This window comes from Urocitellus parryii, chromosome 13 (genome assembly GCF_045843805.1).
Source record: "Urocitellus parryii isolate mUroPar1 chromosome 13, mUroPar1.hap1, whole genome shotgun sequence".
Lineage (NCBI taxonomy): Eukaryota > Metazoa > Chordata > Mammalia > Rodentia > Sciuridae > Urocitellus > Urocitellus parryii.
Genome location: NC_135543.1, coordinates 16,605,724 through 16,622,778, shown reverse-complemented (window position 1 = coordinate 16,622,778; position 17,055 = coordinate 16,605,724). Strand labels below are relative to the sequence as shown.

Genomic DNA, 17,055 nt, shown 5'->3' with positions numbered 1-17,055 from the left:
CTTCTTTAAAAACTTCTTTCTTTAATTTCTTATTCAGTGGACATTGACAAGGTATAGTTTTATGTATTTATGGAGTACAAAGTGGAGTGATGGATCAAACAAATTAATGTATTCATCACCTCAAGATATTTGCTGTCTAATAGCATTTTGTCCTTTGACCAGCAACTCCCACTCCTCCGACTTGCCAGTCTCCAGGAATCACCATTCTGCCTTCTGCTTCTCTATGTTTGATTTGATTAGCCTCCACATGTAAATAAGAATGTGGCTTTTGGCTTTCTGTGCCTGGTTTATTTCACTTCTTTCTCTTGGTGTTTTTAAGGTGTCAAGGAGCAGAAGCTTTTGAAATCCAGCATTCTGGATTGGCAAATGGAATCTTCATGAAATTTTTAAAAGATAGATTATTAGAAGATAAAAAAATTACTGTGTTACTGGATGAAGTTGCAGAAGGTAAAATTTAAAGAAAGAAATCAACTCAGAAAAAGGAGTGGGAGATAAACCTATTCAGATAGATGTTAACTCTAAGAAACACCCAAATGGGATCCAAACCTACTACCAATCCCTGTTTGGTGATTATTTTATTCTTACTAGTACCATGTGGATTTGGAATTGACATTTATTTTATAAAACAATTTTTAAATGTAATGTTCATCAGAGCTCCTGCTATTTAATTCCTTTCTTCTCTCCATGCAGTCTTAGCTTCATGGCATTTGTGCAGTATCACTTAGCTGACAGGGCTGACATCAGACACGGTGATAAAGTAATCCTCAGAACTATACCTTGTTTTTGTGCCTGGCGCCTTGATGCTGCCCACTGTACTTGCCTGGAAGAAAGGGGGAAAAAAGGCCAGTGAACAGTCTCTTCTGGGATTAGAGAGAGAATCTTACAGAAATTTTGACACTCTGATAGAAAAAGCCAAGTTCATTCTTTAATTGGTGAACTTAGTATTTTTTGAAGCCTGCTGTAAAGGCTTGATCCTAGAGGTCTAATGCTGTGTCTTCTATATCCTCTTGTCCCCTGCCCTGCCTTCTAGTACAGTGCTTGCTGTCTGTGCTCATGTCAGGTCTGAATAAATATATGTTACATCAGTAGATTACAGTGTTGTGGAAATGTTCTTTTATGATCCAGACCAAAAATAAGGTAATGCTAGCGCAAACTAGCACTCCCTAAAAATGAGTTTCATGGATGTTCCTGAGATGACAGTTTGAGTGTAAGTTATTTCACTAGCAACTGTCAGTCACATTTATTTTCATGTTTTTGTCAATGTAGATATTTTAGTTATACCCCATGACTTAACCACTCTCTTACTTAATGTAGCCTGCCAGGGCTTTGGGTTTTCTCCCCACCCTCCTGCTTTTTTCCAGAGAAGTTCTGCTTTTAATTCATTTACACATTGGGCTTCCCTATAAGTGTCAATTGAAGAAAAGGTTCTTCTGCTTAAGACAAACAAACAAACAAAAAAAGTAAAATATTTGGATTATATTAGTTATTTTTATACTGAGATCCATTAAGGTGCTTCAGAGCCTCTAAAGCGTTTTTAGTCTAATTTCATTTTTAAAGTACATTTTAAGCTCGGTGTACTATTTGGAAGGCTGAAGCAGGGAGGATCACAAACCAGCTTGGACAAAAGGGGCTAGAGATGTAGCTCAGAGACAGAATATTCTTGGGTTCAATCCCTAGTATCATGAATGAGTGAATATTTCAACTATTTTAAAACAACAGAAAGCACCAGACTGGAGTTGAGGCTTAGTGGTACATGTTCGCCTAGCACAAATGAGACACTGGGTTTGTTCCTTAGCACCTCATAAAAACAAATAAATAAAGTTATTTTTAAAAGTATTTTTTAGGCAATAAATAAAAGTTTATTTTTTTAGGTATTAACTTTAATTTTTTTAAATTTTATCTATATATGACAGCAGAATGCATTACAATTCTTATTATATAGAGCACAATTTTTTATGTCTCTGGTTGTATTCATAGTATATTCACATCAATTCGTGTCTTCATACCTGTACTTTGGATAATAACGATCATCACATTCCACCATCATTAATTACCCCATGCCCCCTCCCTTCCCCTCCCACCTCTCTGTCCTATCTAGAGTTCATCTATTCCTCCCATGCTCCCTCTCCCTGTCCCACTATGAATCAGCCTCCTTATATCAAAGAAAACATTCGGCATTTGGTTTTTTGGGATTGACTAACTTCACTTAGCATTATCTTCTCTAACTCCATCCATTTACCTGCAAATGTCATGATTTTATTCTCTTTTATTGCTGAGTAATATTCCATTGTATATATAAGCCACATTTTTTTATATCCATTCATCTACTGAAGGCTATCTAGGTTGGTTCCACAGTTTAGCTATTGTGAATTGAATTACTATTGTGTTACTATAAACATTGATATGGCTGTGTTCCTATAGTATGCTGTTTTTAAGTCCTTTGGGTATAGACCGATGAGAGGGATAGCTGGGTGGGTCAAATGGTGGTTCCATTCCCAATTTTCCAAGAAATCTGCATACTGCTTTCCATATTGACTGAACCGATTTGCAGTCCCATCAGCACTGTATGAGTGTACCTTTTTCCCCACATCCTCACCAACATTTATTGTTGTTTGTATGCATAATAGCTGCCATTCTGACTGGAGTGAGATGAAATCTTAGAGTGTTTTTGATTTGCATTTCTCTAATTGCTAGTGATGATGAACATTTTTTCATGTATTTGTTGATTGTACATCATCTTCTGAGAAGTGTCTCTTCAGGTTCTTGGCCCACTTACTGATTGGGTTATTTGTTTTTTTGGTGTTTAGCTTTTTGAGTTCTTATATACCTTAGTGATTAGTGCTCTATCTGCTGTGTGAGGGGTAAAGATTTGCTCCCAAGATGTAGGCTCTCTATTTACCTCACAGACTGTTTCTTTTGCTGAGAAGAAGCTTTTTAGTTTGAGTCCATCCCATTTATTTGATTCTTGATTTTAATTTGTGTGCCACGGGAGTCCTATTAAGGAAGTTGGGGCCTAATCCCACATGATGGAGATTAGAGCCTCCTTTTTCTTCTATTAGACACAGGGTCTCTGGTTGTATTCCTAAGTCCTTGATCCATTTTGAGTTTTGTACGTGGTGAAAGATAGGAGTTTAATTTCATTTTATTGCATATGGATTTCCGATTTCCCAGCACCATTTGTTGAAGAGGCTCTTTTCTCCAATGCATGTTCTTGGCACCTTTGTCTAATATAAAATAATATTGTAGTTTTGTGGATTAGTCTCTGTGTCCTCTATTCTGTACCATTGGTCTACAAGTCTATTTTGGTGCCAATACCAAGTGTTTTTGTTACTATTGCTCTGTAGCATAGTTTAAGGTGTGGTATAGTGATGCCACCTACTTCACTCTTCTTGCTAAGGTTTGCTTTACTATTCTGGGTCTCTATTTTTCCAGATGAATTTCATGATTGCTTTTTCTATTTCTATGAGGAATGTCATTGGAATTTTGATCAGAATTGCATTAAATCTGTATAGTGCTTTTGGAAGTAGGTCATTTTGATAATATTAATTCTGCCTATCCAAGATTCCCAAGTCTTTTTTTTGTTTTGTTTTTGTTTTTGTTTTGTTGTTGTTGTTGTTGTTTGAAGCTATTGAGAATGGGGTAGTTTTCCTCATTTCCTTTTCTGAGGATTTGTCACTGACATACAGAAACGCCTTTGATTTATGGGTGTGTTTTTATATCCTGCTACTTTGCTGAATTCATTTACTAGTTCTAGGAGTTTTCTGGTGGAACTTTAGGGCCTTCCAGGTATAGAATCATATCATCAGCCAATAGTGCCATTTTGAGTTCTTCTTTTCCTATGTGTGTCCCTTTTTTTTTTTAAGAGAGAGTGATAGAGAGAGAGAGAGAGAGAGAGAGAGTTTTTTTAATATTTATTTTTTAGTTCTCGGCGGACACAACATCGTTGTTTGTATGCGGTGCTGAGGATCGAACCTGGGCCGCATGCGTGCCAGATGAGCATGCTACCACTTGAGCCACATCCCCAGCCCTATGTGTGTCCCTTTAATTTCTTTCATCTAATTGCTCTGGCCAGTGTTTCAAGAACTATGTTAAATAGAAGTGGTGAAAGAGGGTATCCTTGTCTTGTTCCAGTTTAAATAAAGTTATTTTTTAAAGTATTAAAAAAAAAAAAGTTCCACACTTACCCATATAGGATTACTTACCAAGTTGCCATGACAACAAATGGCATCTTGGTATGTAATGTGATTATTTTTTAATTTCTTATAAACTTCTTAGGAAAGTTTTGCTTTTTGCTCATCTTTTTTAGATCTACCATGTCTCCTTAATTAAAATTGCCAATTTCAGCTATGTACAAGTAAAACAAAATGTGAAATAAATTGCTCGCTGTAATAATTGTAGCTCCAGAATATAATTTTTTTGTACTATTCAGTACAGCCTATTCAATTGATTGAAATGGCAAAATGAATGCTCACTAGTCTAGTTCTTCAGTTTGGCTTTCAGATATCTGAAAATGATATTCATATTTAAACTCCAAGACCTGCTAGAAATAAACACTTATTTAGTCAGGCACAATGGCACAAGCCTATAATCCCAGTGACCTAGGAGACTGAGACAAGACAATCCCAAATTCGGGGACAGCCTGGGCAACTTTGCAAGATCCTGACTAAAAATAGAATAAAACCGGCTGGGGATGTAGCTTAGTGTTAGAGGACTTGCCTAGCATGTGGATTTGATCCCAGCACTACAGAAACAAAACAAAAAAGCTTATTTAATTAGTAGTACCAACAAACTTACTTCTGAGGTATGTATTGTGAACAGATGCACAATCTGAATCTAGGACATTTACAGAAATCTACATCTAATTATGTTTCCTCTATCTGTTTGCTGCCACCTTCCATGATAATAATCATTTCTAAATACCACCATTTATCATTTCTTTAGTTTGTTTCTTTTTTGGGGGAGGGGGGTGCGGTGTGTGAATTTTTCTTGTAGTGCTAGGGATGGAACCCAGGGTCTCATGCATGCCAGGCAAACATCTCTACCACTGAGCCACATCCCAGCCCTCAGTTTCTTTCTTACATAGTTTTATTGAGTTTCTATATGTTCTGCCAGGGATAGTGGTTCATGCCAGTAATCCCAGCAGCTCAGGAGGCTGAGGCAGGAGGATCGAAAGTTTAAGGCCAGCCTCAGCAACTTAGTGAGACCCTGACTCAAAATAAAAAATAAAAAGGACAAGGAATGTGGCTCAGTGGTTAAGTGCCCCTGGGTTCAGTCCCCAGTACCAAGAAAGGGGCAAAAAAGAGTTTCCATATGTCCCCCCAAATTATGTATATTTTTGTTTTAGGTTGTGTTTAACTTTATAGAAAGATATTACACAATATGTAGTCTCTCAGGACTTGACTAAAAGTTTTTTCAATTAATATTATATTGCCAAGATTGATATTATTACATAACTATAGTTCATTCATTGTGACTTCTGTGTAAAAATTCCACTTTTAAAACATATTAACTTTTCTTTCCACCTACTCTCCTGTTGATGGGCATTTGAGTTACTTCTGCATTTTCCTACTGGGAATAGTGCTGCTGTAACATTCTTGTATATGTCTCCTAGGGTGTGCCTACAAGAGTTTCTTTGGGATATAAATTTAAGATTTAGAATTGCTGGGTCATAATGTAAGCCAATATAGACATAAAATTATCATGACTGCTTTTTTAGAAAAATACTTTCAGCTCTTAGAAACGGGTCCAGTATTTTTGTTTTTGCTTACTGCTACATCACTGGCACCTTAATCTATGTCTGAGTAAGTGCTCAGTAAACATTTTTTGAGTCAGTGGATCATTTTGAGAATATAATCTGATTTATAAGAGAGTTCTTGGCTAAATGTCATAAACATAACAAAAGAATTGCTGACTTTAAAAATACTACTTACTTTCTTATTTTTTTAGATATGGGTAAATGTCACCTTACCAAAGGCAAACAAGCTCTAGAGATTCGAAGCAGTTTGTCTGAGAAGAGAGCACTCACCGATCCAATTCAGGGCACAGCTCATTCTGCAGAATCTCTAGTGCGCAATCTACAGTGGGCCAAGGCTCATGGTATGGTATATTTCTTGTGAAATCTTTCTATCATAAACTTACTTTAAATTGTTAAGGTTTTTTTTAATCTGATTAAATAGATTTCCTCCCAATTTTATAGTGAAAATTTTTGGCTTAGTGGGCAAATTCAAATGTTTAAATTATAGATATTATACCAACTTATTTAATGTTAAAGATTTCAAAAACTTTAGCCCATTGTTTTTACCATTGGTAAAATTTAACTGAGTATGTTTTATTTTTGTGTTTTTTAAATGAGTTAATTTTTTTATTTGTGTAGTATGTAGTCTTTAGCTTGTCTTATACTGTGACTACTGAAGTGTGTAGCTATCTAGTCAGGTCTGGGTTCTGACCTGGTTTCTACTACCTGGTAAACATGTTATCTATAACATGAGAGTGAAATCCTACTAGATAGGATTGCTGTGATTGAAACACATGCGTGGCCCATGAATATTACTGCCATTCTCTCTATGACACTTTATTGGTTTGGGGTTATAAAAGGGAAAAGGTGAGATAAAAATCCTATCTGTAGCCTAAATTACATTTTGGCAATTATTTTGCAGTTTACCTTTTATGATTTAGTGAAAAAATAAGTTTGAATTATTGACTGTAATAAAGATTTTAGATTTTTCCCTTGAGCTCCAAATATCTATTCTGTGAATCTCTTGCTAGAAATAATTGAAAAATAATTACATTTATTGAATGCCTATAAAGCATATTTCTTTTTATAATAGTTTTAGCAAATTAACATATTAGAGCACATTAAAGGGTAAAGTGCTGTAAACACATTATCTTGGCATTCCAGATAATTGCATAGTAATTAAAATTGAATATCTTTTCTGTAAATAAGTCTGAACAACACAAAGTGACAGTGGTAAAGATCAATAGGAAACAAAACCTTCTATAAAATAAGACTAAAAAGTCAGGTAGAAGGTATTTGTAACAAATTTAATAAGCAGATAGCTTTTTTGGTGTTTTTTTGTTTGTTTGTTTGTTTTTTTAATAGCATAAAATGGTAAGAGAAGGTAGTGCAGTGGCCCACATCTGTAATCCCAGCAGCCGAGGGAGGAGAATCCCAAGTTCAAGGCCAGCCTAGGCAACTTAGCAAGACCTTGTCTTCAAAAAAAAGTGAAAAATGCTCACTGGTAGAGCATTGCCTAACATTCATGAGACCCTGGATTTCATTCCAGCATCAGAAAAAATTATTGTCATGAAGATTGAGACATCAGTGAAAATATATCTATAATTGTGCATATACTCTTGATTACCACTAAGTAAAGTATATATGCAGATGGGCAAGAATTATAATAAAAGATTTGATATGTTTAGCCAGCAAAAATATGTGTTTAAATAATATTGGTTATATAACATTTTTTAAGCAAAAGAAAAGTCTCTAATTGTATTTTATCCTATACAGAATACTAGATATTTTATCAGAAAATTTACCAAGCACTCTTTATAAGTTGTCCCTATTGTTCTTTTTCAGAACTTCCAGAAAGTATGTGTCTTAAATTTCAATGTGGTGTTCAGATTCAATTAGGATTTGCAGCTGAGTTTTCCAATGTCATGATAATCTATACAAGTATAGTCCACAAACCACCTGAGATAATAATGTGTGATGCATATGTTACTGATTTCCCACTTGTAAGTCTCTCCTTTTTTATTTTTATTTTTTATTTAAAATTAGTGATATTAGCTGGGCTTGGTGATACTTACCTATAATCCCAGCAATTCAAAAGGCTGAGGCAGGAGGCTAGTATGATCACAAGTTCAAGAACATCCTTGGCAGCTTAGCAAGATGAGACATTGTTTCAAAAAATAAAAAAGGGCTTGGGATGTGTGTCTGTGGTGGAGTACCCCTGATTTCAAACCCCAGTTCTGAGAAGAAAAATAAAAGGGGTATTGTGATGTTAAAGAACTGAACTTTTGAGCTGGAGATGTAGCTCAGTGGTAGAGCACTTGCCTAGCACATGTGAGGAGGCCTTGGGTTCAGTACTCAGCATGCACACACACACACACACAAAAAAAAAAAAAAAAAAAAACTTCTAAACTTTTAAAAACTTAAAAGTTGATGGTAAATATAAGGGAAATGTATTTATATAAGTGTTACTTCTTTGTAATTTAGAAACATTGATCATGACATTTACTATTTTTGCCAAAATACCTTAAGTTTGTCTAATTTTAAAATGTCTAAAGTTCACTCAGAAAGGATGCCTTTCTCAGACCTTAAAAAGGATGTCAAATGTAGAAGAACAAAATACTTTATTTATACATACAAGTACATATATAGAGTGGGGGGATTTTTTTTAAAAAAAAATTATTGTTTCCATTGTGTTATTATAACACATAAAACTTACTTGTAAAGTTATGGTCATATATTGGAAGAATAGAAATCTAATTCTATTCTTTCCAAACATTTATTTCTAGTATTTATTTTTTATTGATCAAAATAATCTAATAAATAGTACCCCTCTTTCTACATAGGTATGACAAACTGAGAAGTAAGCAAGGACTAAGAGAAACAAGTCCAAAATGTCACTTTTATTATTTATAGAGACTTCATGGAACCTATTGCTTCATGTGACAGCAAATGATTTAGTACGGAATCACTCAGTTAGTTTCAACCAGCCTCCAGTGATAGCAGCACTGCTCAGGTTAGGCCACCCAGTGTTGCTGGGGCGTCCCTCCAGAAAAGCAGAAGGGCAGTGTCCTTCACCAGTGGTTGACTCTAAAAAACGAAAAAGGGAAGGGCTGACTTTAGCTTATTCAGTTATTCTTCTTAAATATTCTAAACATATGATCATAACGAGAAAGAATTCAGGAGCTAATTACTAATGGGGTTCTCTCTACTGAAAAAGAAACTTGAGTAGGATAATAAGTATTTCAAAGAGTAGTAAAGTTAGCACTACCCTTTCAGAGATAACTTTACTTTTTAAATATATTAGTACAGAATTTACAATTCTATTGTAATCATAGAATATGGTTCTCATTGCTTCTTTAATCCTGGGTAAGGAATCACTACTTATGTCAAATTCATGAGAGCAATACCTGTCAAGATGTTCTACCATAGACAGTGTGTGACTGATTGATTTCATTAATAACATTCACTGATTCCCCCCCTACCCCGCAGGACCTGGATATTGATCCAAAAGATGCAAATAAAGGAACTCCTGAAGAAACTGGCAGCTATTTAGTATCAAAGGATCTTCCCAAGCATTGCCTGTATACAAGACTCAGTTCACTGCAAAAATTAAAGGTTACTACTTTTCCTAATTATAGCTACTAATGAAAAATTATTTGAAACTGAAAAGTCTGTTGGCAAAATCCATTCATATGCTGCTTTATTGGTTATTAAATTGAAGTTGAGATAATCAATCTACAGTGGGTCCTCTCAGTGTCCTTATATTCTATCCCTGGTAGTGGCTTGAGGACTTTTGTGTGAGAGTATGTGTGTTTATCATCCATACTCCTGAGAAGTTAGGAAAATACAGCATATTCGACTTTTAAATATCTTAGCATTTTTGAATCATCATTTCCTTGTTCTATGACTTTCCACAGAATATACAGCAAATTAGTATGTAATTCCTCTTTAATCTTTTTTTTAAATTTCTAGTTGATTTGCTAATGAGAAGCTAGCTCTACATAAAGTCATATCCTTAGAAGAGTTGAGTTTTTAACTTACTCATAGCCGCATAACTATGTATTAGCTAAAGTCATCTCTTAAAGGTTTAGCCCATTATCTTGTTCAGTATAGTATTGAAGGAAGGAAAAGAAGATGGCTAATGGCCAGCCTTTTTTGATTTAGGGGAGAGGAAGAGGATGCCTTGAGAATTGGAACCTGGGATAGAGGGCTGAATGGCTTTTTGTTGTATGTATGGGAATTATATCTTAAGATTGATATTTTTAACATTGATAAAATGGTAAACCTCATTTCTTTTCCTTTTCAGGAACATCTAATCTTCACAGTATGTTTGTCTTATCAGTACTCGGGACTGGAAGACACTGTGGAGGAGAAGCAGGAAGTGAACGTCGGGAAGCCTCTCATCGCTAAATTAGACATGCACCGAAGTCTGGGAAGAAAGACTTGCCTTCCTACACGTCTTATGTCTGATGGGCCTTACCATAGCTCCACATCCACCTTGGGGGGAGCAGGGCACTATCATTCATCTCAGGACTCATTCCATGGTGTCTACCATTCACATCTTAGTAATTCAAACAGTGTTATGCCATCAGACAGGTGTCATTGCAGCCGGACTCCTAATGCATTTATTTCAAATTATCATACCCATCATTACTCCTGCCACTTCAGTAGAAGTAATGTGCCAGTCGAGACAACTGATGAAATACCATTCAGTTTCTCTGATAGGCTCATGATTTCTGAAAAGTGACCTTCTTATTAGATGCCTCACATGAAATAGTGCTTTTTAAAAAGTGAGCATTGTGAAAAGACAAATATAATATATATATACAAAGAAAATAAGCGACAGTTGTTTCATAGCAGGCTTAGGACTTTATGAGTTGTTGGAATTATATTATTTAACCACAGACTTCCTCTTGCTCTTTTTTCTCTTTTAAGACTTTGTGAAAGTGGTTGGTTGGTTCTGTAAGAATGACGTGTGGGTGTGAGTGTGGGTGTGTGTGTGTATGTACATGTACATAACAAAAATCTTTTCATTTTGATCACTGAGTTAGTAGCAATGGGAATGGCATTGTTGTAGAATAAGTCATTGTATATTTTACACCAGAAGGAATCCTATTGATCATCAGGCTTAACCTAGTTTTATCAGTGGGAGAAAAAGATTAAAGTCTCTTGTGTAAGTTGGAGCTGGCATCAGAACTGAGACTCCAGAATTCTGTTCCCATGTTTTCTCTACTCCTGCCTTCCTGACAGATTCTGAGACAACTGTTACTTTTGTAGATAGGTTGAAAGACAGGTAGGTAGGTACACATATCTGTATATTATCTTGAGCAATGTATAAACTTCAGTTAATAATCATAGGACCTTGCTGCAAGTGTCAGTTAAGATTGTTTGTAAATAAATCTTATGTAGAAAGGACTGAAATTTCTTGTTCATAATTTCACAAAACCACGAGAGGTGATGAAATGTTTATCTGTGTTGAAGCTAGACAGCAGAGTTAAGAATAGAGATGTAATTTTGGTAGATGTTTATCTGAATCTTCCAAACGTTGATGACATATATTTTCCTCTTGAATTTTTTTTGTTGGGGGGGGGATTGAATCCAGGTATGCTTAACCACTGAGCCACATCTCAGCCCTTTTTATATTTTGAGACAGGATAAGGATCTCACTAAGTTGCTTAGGGCCTCAGTAAGTTGTTAAGGCTGGCTTTGAACTCATGATCCTCCTGCCTTAGCCTCCCAAGCTGCTGGGATTACAGGCATACACCACTGTGCCTAGTTTCCTTCTTGAACTTAACTGGACTTAAGAGATGATGTTCTTATCACTTGTGATTCTGCCTAAAAGCTGGATTGAAATGCAGCTAGAAATAACAAGGGAAAATAGAGAATTAGTAATTTAAAATGGGCTTAAGAGATAATATCCTTATCATTTTGTGTCCTACATAAAAGCAGGTTTAAAAGAAAATTGGCAATAACAAGGGAAAAGATTTAGTAATTTTAAAAGTCACACAGAGACAATTCCAGGCCCAGATAGCTTCACCACTGAATTGTACCAAACATTAAAATCAGCACCCAGTCTTTGCACACTCTTCCCAAAGAAAGGAGAGAACGTTTCCCAAACTCATCCTGTGAGGCCAAAACAAGACAAGGACATTTCAAGAATACTACAGACCAATATCCTTTATGAATACAGATGCAAAAATTATTAATAAATTACTAGCAAACAAAATCTACTAGCATATAAAAATATTACATACCATAATCAAGTGGAATTTATGCCACAAATTCAAGGTTTAACATCTAAACATCATTTAAGCTAATATATAGTCAGCTCTCATTATCACAATTGTTATGCTCCATAAAGTAACCACAACATAGAATTAGTGACTGTGGAACCATTGCTCCTAGGAGAATAGGTATGTGTGTGTGTACATATGTGTACACATAGACACATGTATGTCTCACATAGATTCTGTTTTCTTCATTCTACAAAAGTAAAACAGATTTGGAAGTGTTCAGTGACATGCCTGAGGCTGTTCCACTAACAGGTGCCGAAGTTGGAATTCAAGTCCTGTCCAGCCTGAGCCAGAGCTTCTGAACTGTTGAACCGCACTGAACTGCTTTCCACCTTCATCCTTTTGTCATCTCCATGAGAACTAAAGCAAGAAGGCAGAGCATCACCTTGTTAGGCCTCATCTGGGAACATGTAGTCTGGGTGACAAATTTTTCACTACTCTCTACATGTCTACAGATGACCACAAAATTCCTCAAGAGTTGATTTGGGAATTGTTATGGCTTGGATGTGAGGTATCTCCCAAAAGCTCATATGTAAGCAACAGTGCAAGAAAGATCAGAGGAGAAATGATTAGATTGTAAGAGTCTTAGCCCAATGGGGGATTTAATCCTGATAGGGATTAACTAAGTGGTAACTGAAGTGCAGGGTGTGGCTGGAGGAGGTGGGAATTGGGGTGTAGCTTTGGGTATATATATTTGTATCTGGCAAGTAGATTTTGCTTTCTGATCATGATGTCAGCACTTCCCTCTGCCCTGATGTTCAGCCTCACCTCAGGCCCCAAAAGAATGGAGCCAGCCTTCTATGGACTAAGATTTCTGAAACCATGAACCATCAAATAAAACTTTTCTTCCTATATAATTGTGCTGATCAGATGCTTTTAGTCACAACAGTGAAAAAAACTGACTTAAGACAGAAATTTGTTCCAAGAAGTGGGGTTATTGCTGTGACTAACCTGACCATGTGGTTCAGAAGCTTTTTGAGCTTTTTAGAATTGGTGGGAGGAATTTGAAGATGTTTAATAGTGCAAGCTGGAAATACTTTAGATTGTTGTAAGCAGAGCTTAATGGCTGATTCTGGTGGGAGCTCAGAAGACCAGAATGCCAATAAGACTGGAGACAATGAAGACAGGGCTCAAGAGGGTTCAGAGGATGACTCTATTGGAATTTGGGGTAGAGGCCATTTATGTTATGTTCTGGCTGAGAAGCTATCTTCATTTTGCCCATGTCCAGAGACTTTCTGTGAGGATGATTTTAGAAGTGATGGACTTCTTAATCTGGCAGAAGAAATGTCTAGGCAGCATAACCTTCAGGAAGTGGCATAGATATTGCTGGCAACTTTTAGCCAAATTTATTGTGATAATCAGGAGCAGAAAGATTTGGAAAAAGTGAACTTGAAAGTCCTGAGTAAAGCTAGAGCTAAGAAAGTTGTGGTTGTTAAAGACTTCACTGCTACTACAGAAATGCTGACGACTTTGCCTAGAGACCCTAAGAAAGATGGCTTGAGGGCATCTCAGGAGCTGGCAAGACCATACCCATCTCAAGCTCAAGGAAGTAAAAGGTGAAAATTCTCTTGAGAAAAGACCAGTGGAGCACCCTTCTTGCAAAAGGGGGCCTAGGAAGTTTTTTCAATGTCCTCAGCCACCAAGACACTCAGAGACTGCTACCACAAGGGTCCCTGGAGGCTTGGCTACTGCTCAAGATGGCAGCAGAACTTGGCATCTACTATGTGGTGCTGGTTATTCAGGAATGCAGGATGCTGGAGTTAGGGGTTTATGAGGTTTCTACCAATATTTCAAAGGAAGGCCAGGCAGGGTTGTAGTCCCTGCAGGCACCCCCTGAAAAAGTCAGTGTGGAGATGTGAGGAGGAAGCCAAAGGTGTAGTGGAGACCCCCGAGATTAAGAAATGCCAGTAATGTGGAACATCGTCCTAGGAAAGCTGCAGGAATTGAGCAGAGACGAGCCAACATAAAGACCACTTGGGCTTCAACAAACAAGGCCATAGGGATAGAGCTACACATACCCTTTGGAGAGAACTTCAAGATACCATGTGCCCCAGATGCCAGACATGGAGCCACAGATGTATTTCAGTCTTGCTTTAATCCTATCCCTTCCTTCTAATTTTCTAACTGGAAATGTTTACTCTATACCATTATATATTGGATACTTATAAATCACTTTTAATTTTATAGAAGCTCACAATGCAAGATTGCCTTGAGCCTCGTACTTTGGACTTGAACTTTGAGCAATCTCAGAACTGTTGACTATGGGGACTCTTGGAAATGGAAAAAATATATATTTTGCATTGTGAGATGGTTGAAAGCTTTTGGGGGCCAGGGGCCGAATGTTATGTTTTGGATGTGATGTGTCCCCCAAAAGTTCACGTGAGTCAGTGCAAGGAGAAATGATTGGGTCATAAGAGTCTTAACCCAATCAGTGATTTAGTCCCCTGATAGGATTAACTGAGTGGTAAATGAAGTAGTAGGGTATGGCTGGAGGAGATGGGAATTGCGACATGACTTTGGGTATATATTTGTATCTGGCAGGTGGATTCTTTCTAGTTCTGGATCATGATGTGAGCCCCTTCCCTCTGCCATCCCCAAGGAATGGAGCTGGCCTTCTTTATACAGACTAAGACTTCTGAAATCGTGAGCCCTCAAATAAACTTTTCCTCCTCTATTATTGTGTTGGTCAGATCTTTTTAGTCTCAGCAGTGAAAAAGATGACAAAATGGAGGTTATAAATTTTAGCAAGTTAGTAATGAAGATCCAACCATACCGTATTAATAAGGGACAAACCCACATAGATTGTCGTAACAGATGCAGAAAAGCACTAGATAAAATCTAACGTTCTTTCATAATGGTTCATGATGTTTTCAAGTTAAAAACTACAGGTTAAGCATTCCTAATTCTCCAAAATCTGAAACTCTGAGCACTGAAATGATGCCACAAGTAGAAAATTCCACACTTGACCTTACATGACAAACCATAATCAAAATGCAGACACATGGGTCTGGGGCTGTGGCTCAGTGGTAGCGCACTTGCCTAGCATGTATGACGGATTGGGTTCGATTCCCAGCACCACATATAAATAAATAAATAAAGGTCTATCAACAACTTAAAAAATATTTTTAAATGCAGACACACTACAAATATTACATAAAATTGCCATCAGGTTTTGTGTATAAGGGGTATACTTGTCCCAAGATATCTCATATATATGTAAATAGTCCAAAAATCTGAAACACTTTTGATCTCAAGTGCTTGGGATAAGTGATAACAAGTATATGTATTCACAGTTGACATATTCTTGTGCATAGAAAATCATAGGAAATTCATTTTAAAACTGAATTCAAAAAGTTGCAAAAGCAATATACTAAAATCCATTTTGTTTCTATACTAACAATGTTCCAAAAATGAGGTTAAGAAAATTCTATTTATAGTAATATCAAAAAGGATAAAGGCATAAGAAAAAAAAGTGGAAAGAAATAAAAGATCTAATGAAGATGGCAATGCTACCCAAAGTGAAAACAATTTTTATCAAAATCCCAGCCACATTACTTGCAGAAACTGACAAGCAACTGATAAAATTAACATGAAATCATAAGGGAAAAAAAATAAGGGACCCAGAAAAGCCCTATCAACTTCAAAAAAGCAAAGTGGGAGGACTTGTCTCACTACTACGATGTTATAGTCATGGAGACAGTGTAGGTGTGTGAATAAATTGAGCAAAGGGGCAGAACTGAGAGTCCAGAAAGAAACCTTAGATGTTGCTGGTTGGTTCTCAAAGGTATCAATACCACTCAGTAAGGACAGAGGAGTCTTAGACTAATGGTGCTGGGACAACTTATAAATTACAAAATGACCCCTACCTCATGCCACATACAAAACTTGACTCAAAATGGATCGCAGATCTAGATACAGGAACTGAAACTCTTGGGAGGAAATAGCCATTTTGTATTCAAGCTTTAGGTTGACTAGGACTTCATAAAAAATAACTTTTGTGCCTTAAAGTCACCATTAAGAAAAAGTAGGAAGACAGCCCCAGAACAGGAAGAAAATTTTGAAAAATATCTGGGACTTGGAAAAATATAAGGGACTTGGAAAGAACTCATAATAATGAAATATATATGTATATGTGCAAGTGCTTGAATGTGATTACATCAGTGCCATCCAGTGAACGTTCTGTGATGGTGGAAATGCTTCCTATCTGCACATCCAGTGTGATAGCCTCTAGCCCCCTGTGGTGGCTGTACAACTGCAATATAGCTAGTGTGAGAAACCATATTTTTAAATTTCAGTTTTAGCTATGTATATAGCTAATGTCTGCCATATTAGGACTGCAGCTGTGGAGAACTAGAAGTTATATAGGTTAAAGAACATTTTACCTTTCATGTTTATACTCTACTATTTGCATTTTTAAAACCTATTTATAGCTTTATAATTTTAAAATAAACGGTACCATTTTTTAATTTTGTCAGCCATGTTTTTATTTTACTTAACTCTCTTAGGCCAGTTGCTTTGAGACTTCATATGAAGCAATTAGGTGGATCTTCAGTAGTTACAGTTTTTATCGAATTCAAGAAATTCAACCAGGTAGCCAGAGCTTAGGTAACTGACATATACATAGGGACAAGTTTAATGAGGATGAAATCTGTTTCCTGTTGCTTGCACATGTCTCTGATATTTATATACTTTTATTTGTCATGTGATACCAAATACTCAGAATTTATACATTCCTTGTGTACTTCATCCTGTTTCTCAGATGGACACTGACATTCAGACTCAGAGTTTGAGGGGCTGGGGTGTAGATCAGTGGTAGAGTGTGTGTTTAACATGCTCAAGCCCTGGGTTTAATCCCAGTATAAAAAAGAAATCAAGTTTTTTTAATGTTTGTAGTTGTAAATGGATACAGTACCTTTATTTTATTTATTTATATGTATGTGCTACTGAGGATTGAACCCCTTGCCTCACACATGCTAGGCACATGCTTTAACACTGAGCCACAGCCCAGGCTGAAATCACAGTTTGATA

General features: G+C 36.5%; 1 protein-coding gene across 1 annotated transcript in view; it reads left to right on the top strand.

Moving 5' to 3' along the window:
• Positions 1-14,692, top strand: part of Malt1 (MALT1 paracaspase) — a 58,972-nt gene extending 44,280 nt beyond the window's left edge. The window contains exons 13-17 of the mRNA XM_026393194.2: positions 320-447; positions 5,947-6,096; positions 7,580-7,737; positions 9,224-9,349; positions 10,041-14,692. Of these exons, the coding sequence (XP_026248979.1) occupies positions 320-447; positions 5,947-6,096; positions 7,580-7,737; positions 9,224-9,349; positions 10,041-10,481 (1,003 nt within the window). The 3' untranslated portion in view covers positions 10,482-14,692. The remainder of the gene's footprint in view (positions 1-319; positions 448-5,946; positions 6,097-7,579; positions 7,738-9,223; positions 9,350-10,040) is intronic.
• The last annotated feature ends 2,363 nt before the right edge of the window (positions 14,693-17,055 follow it).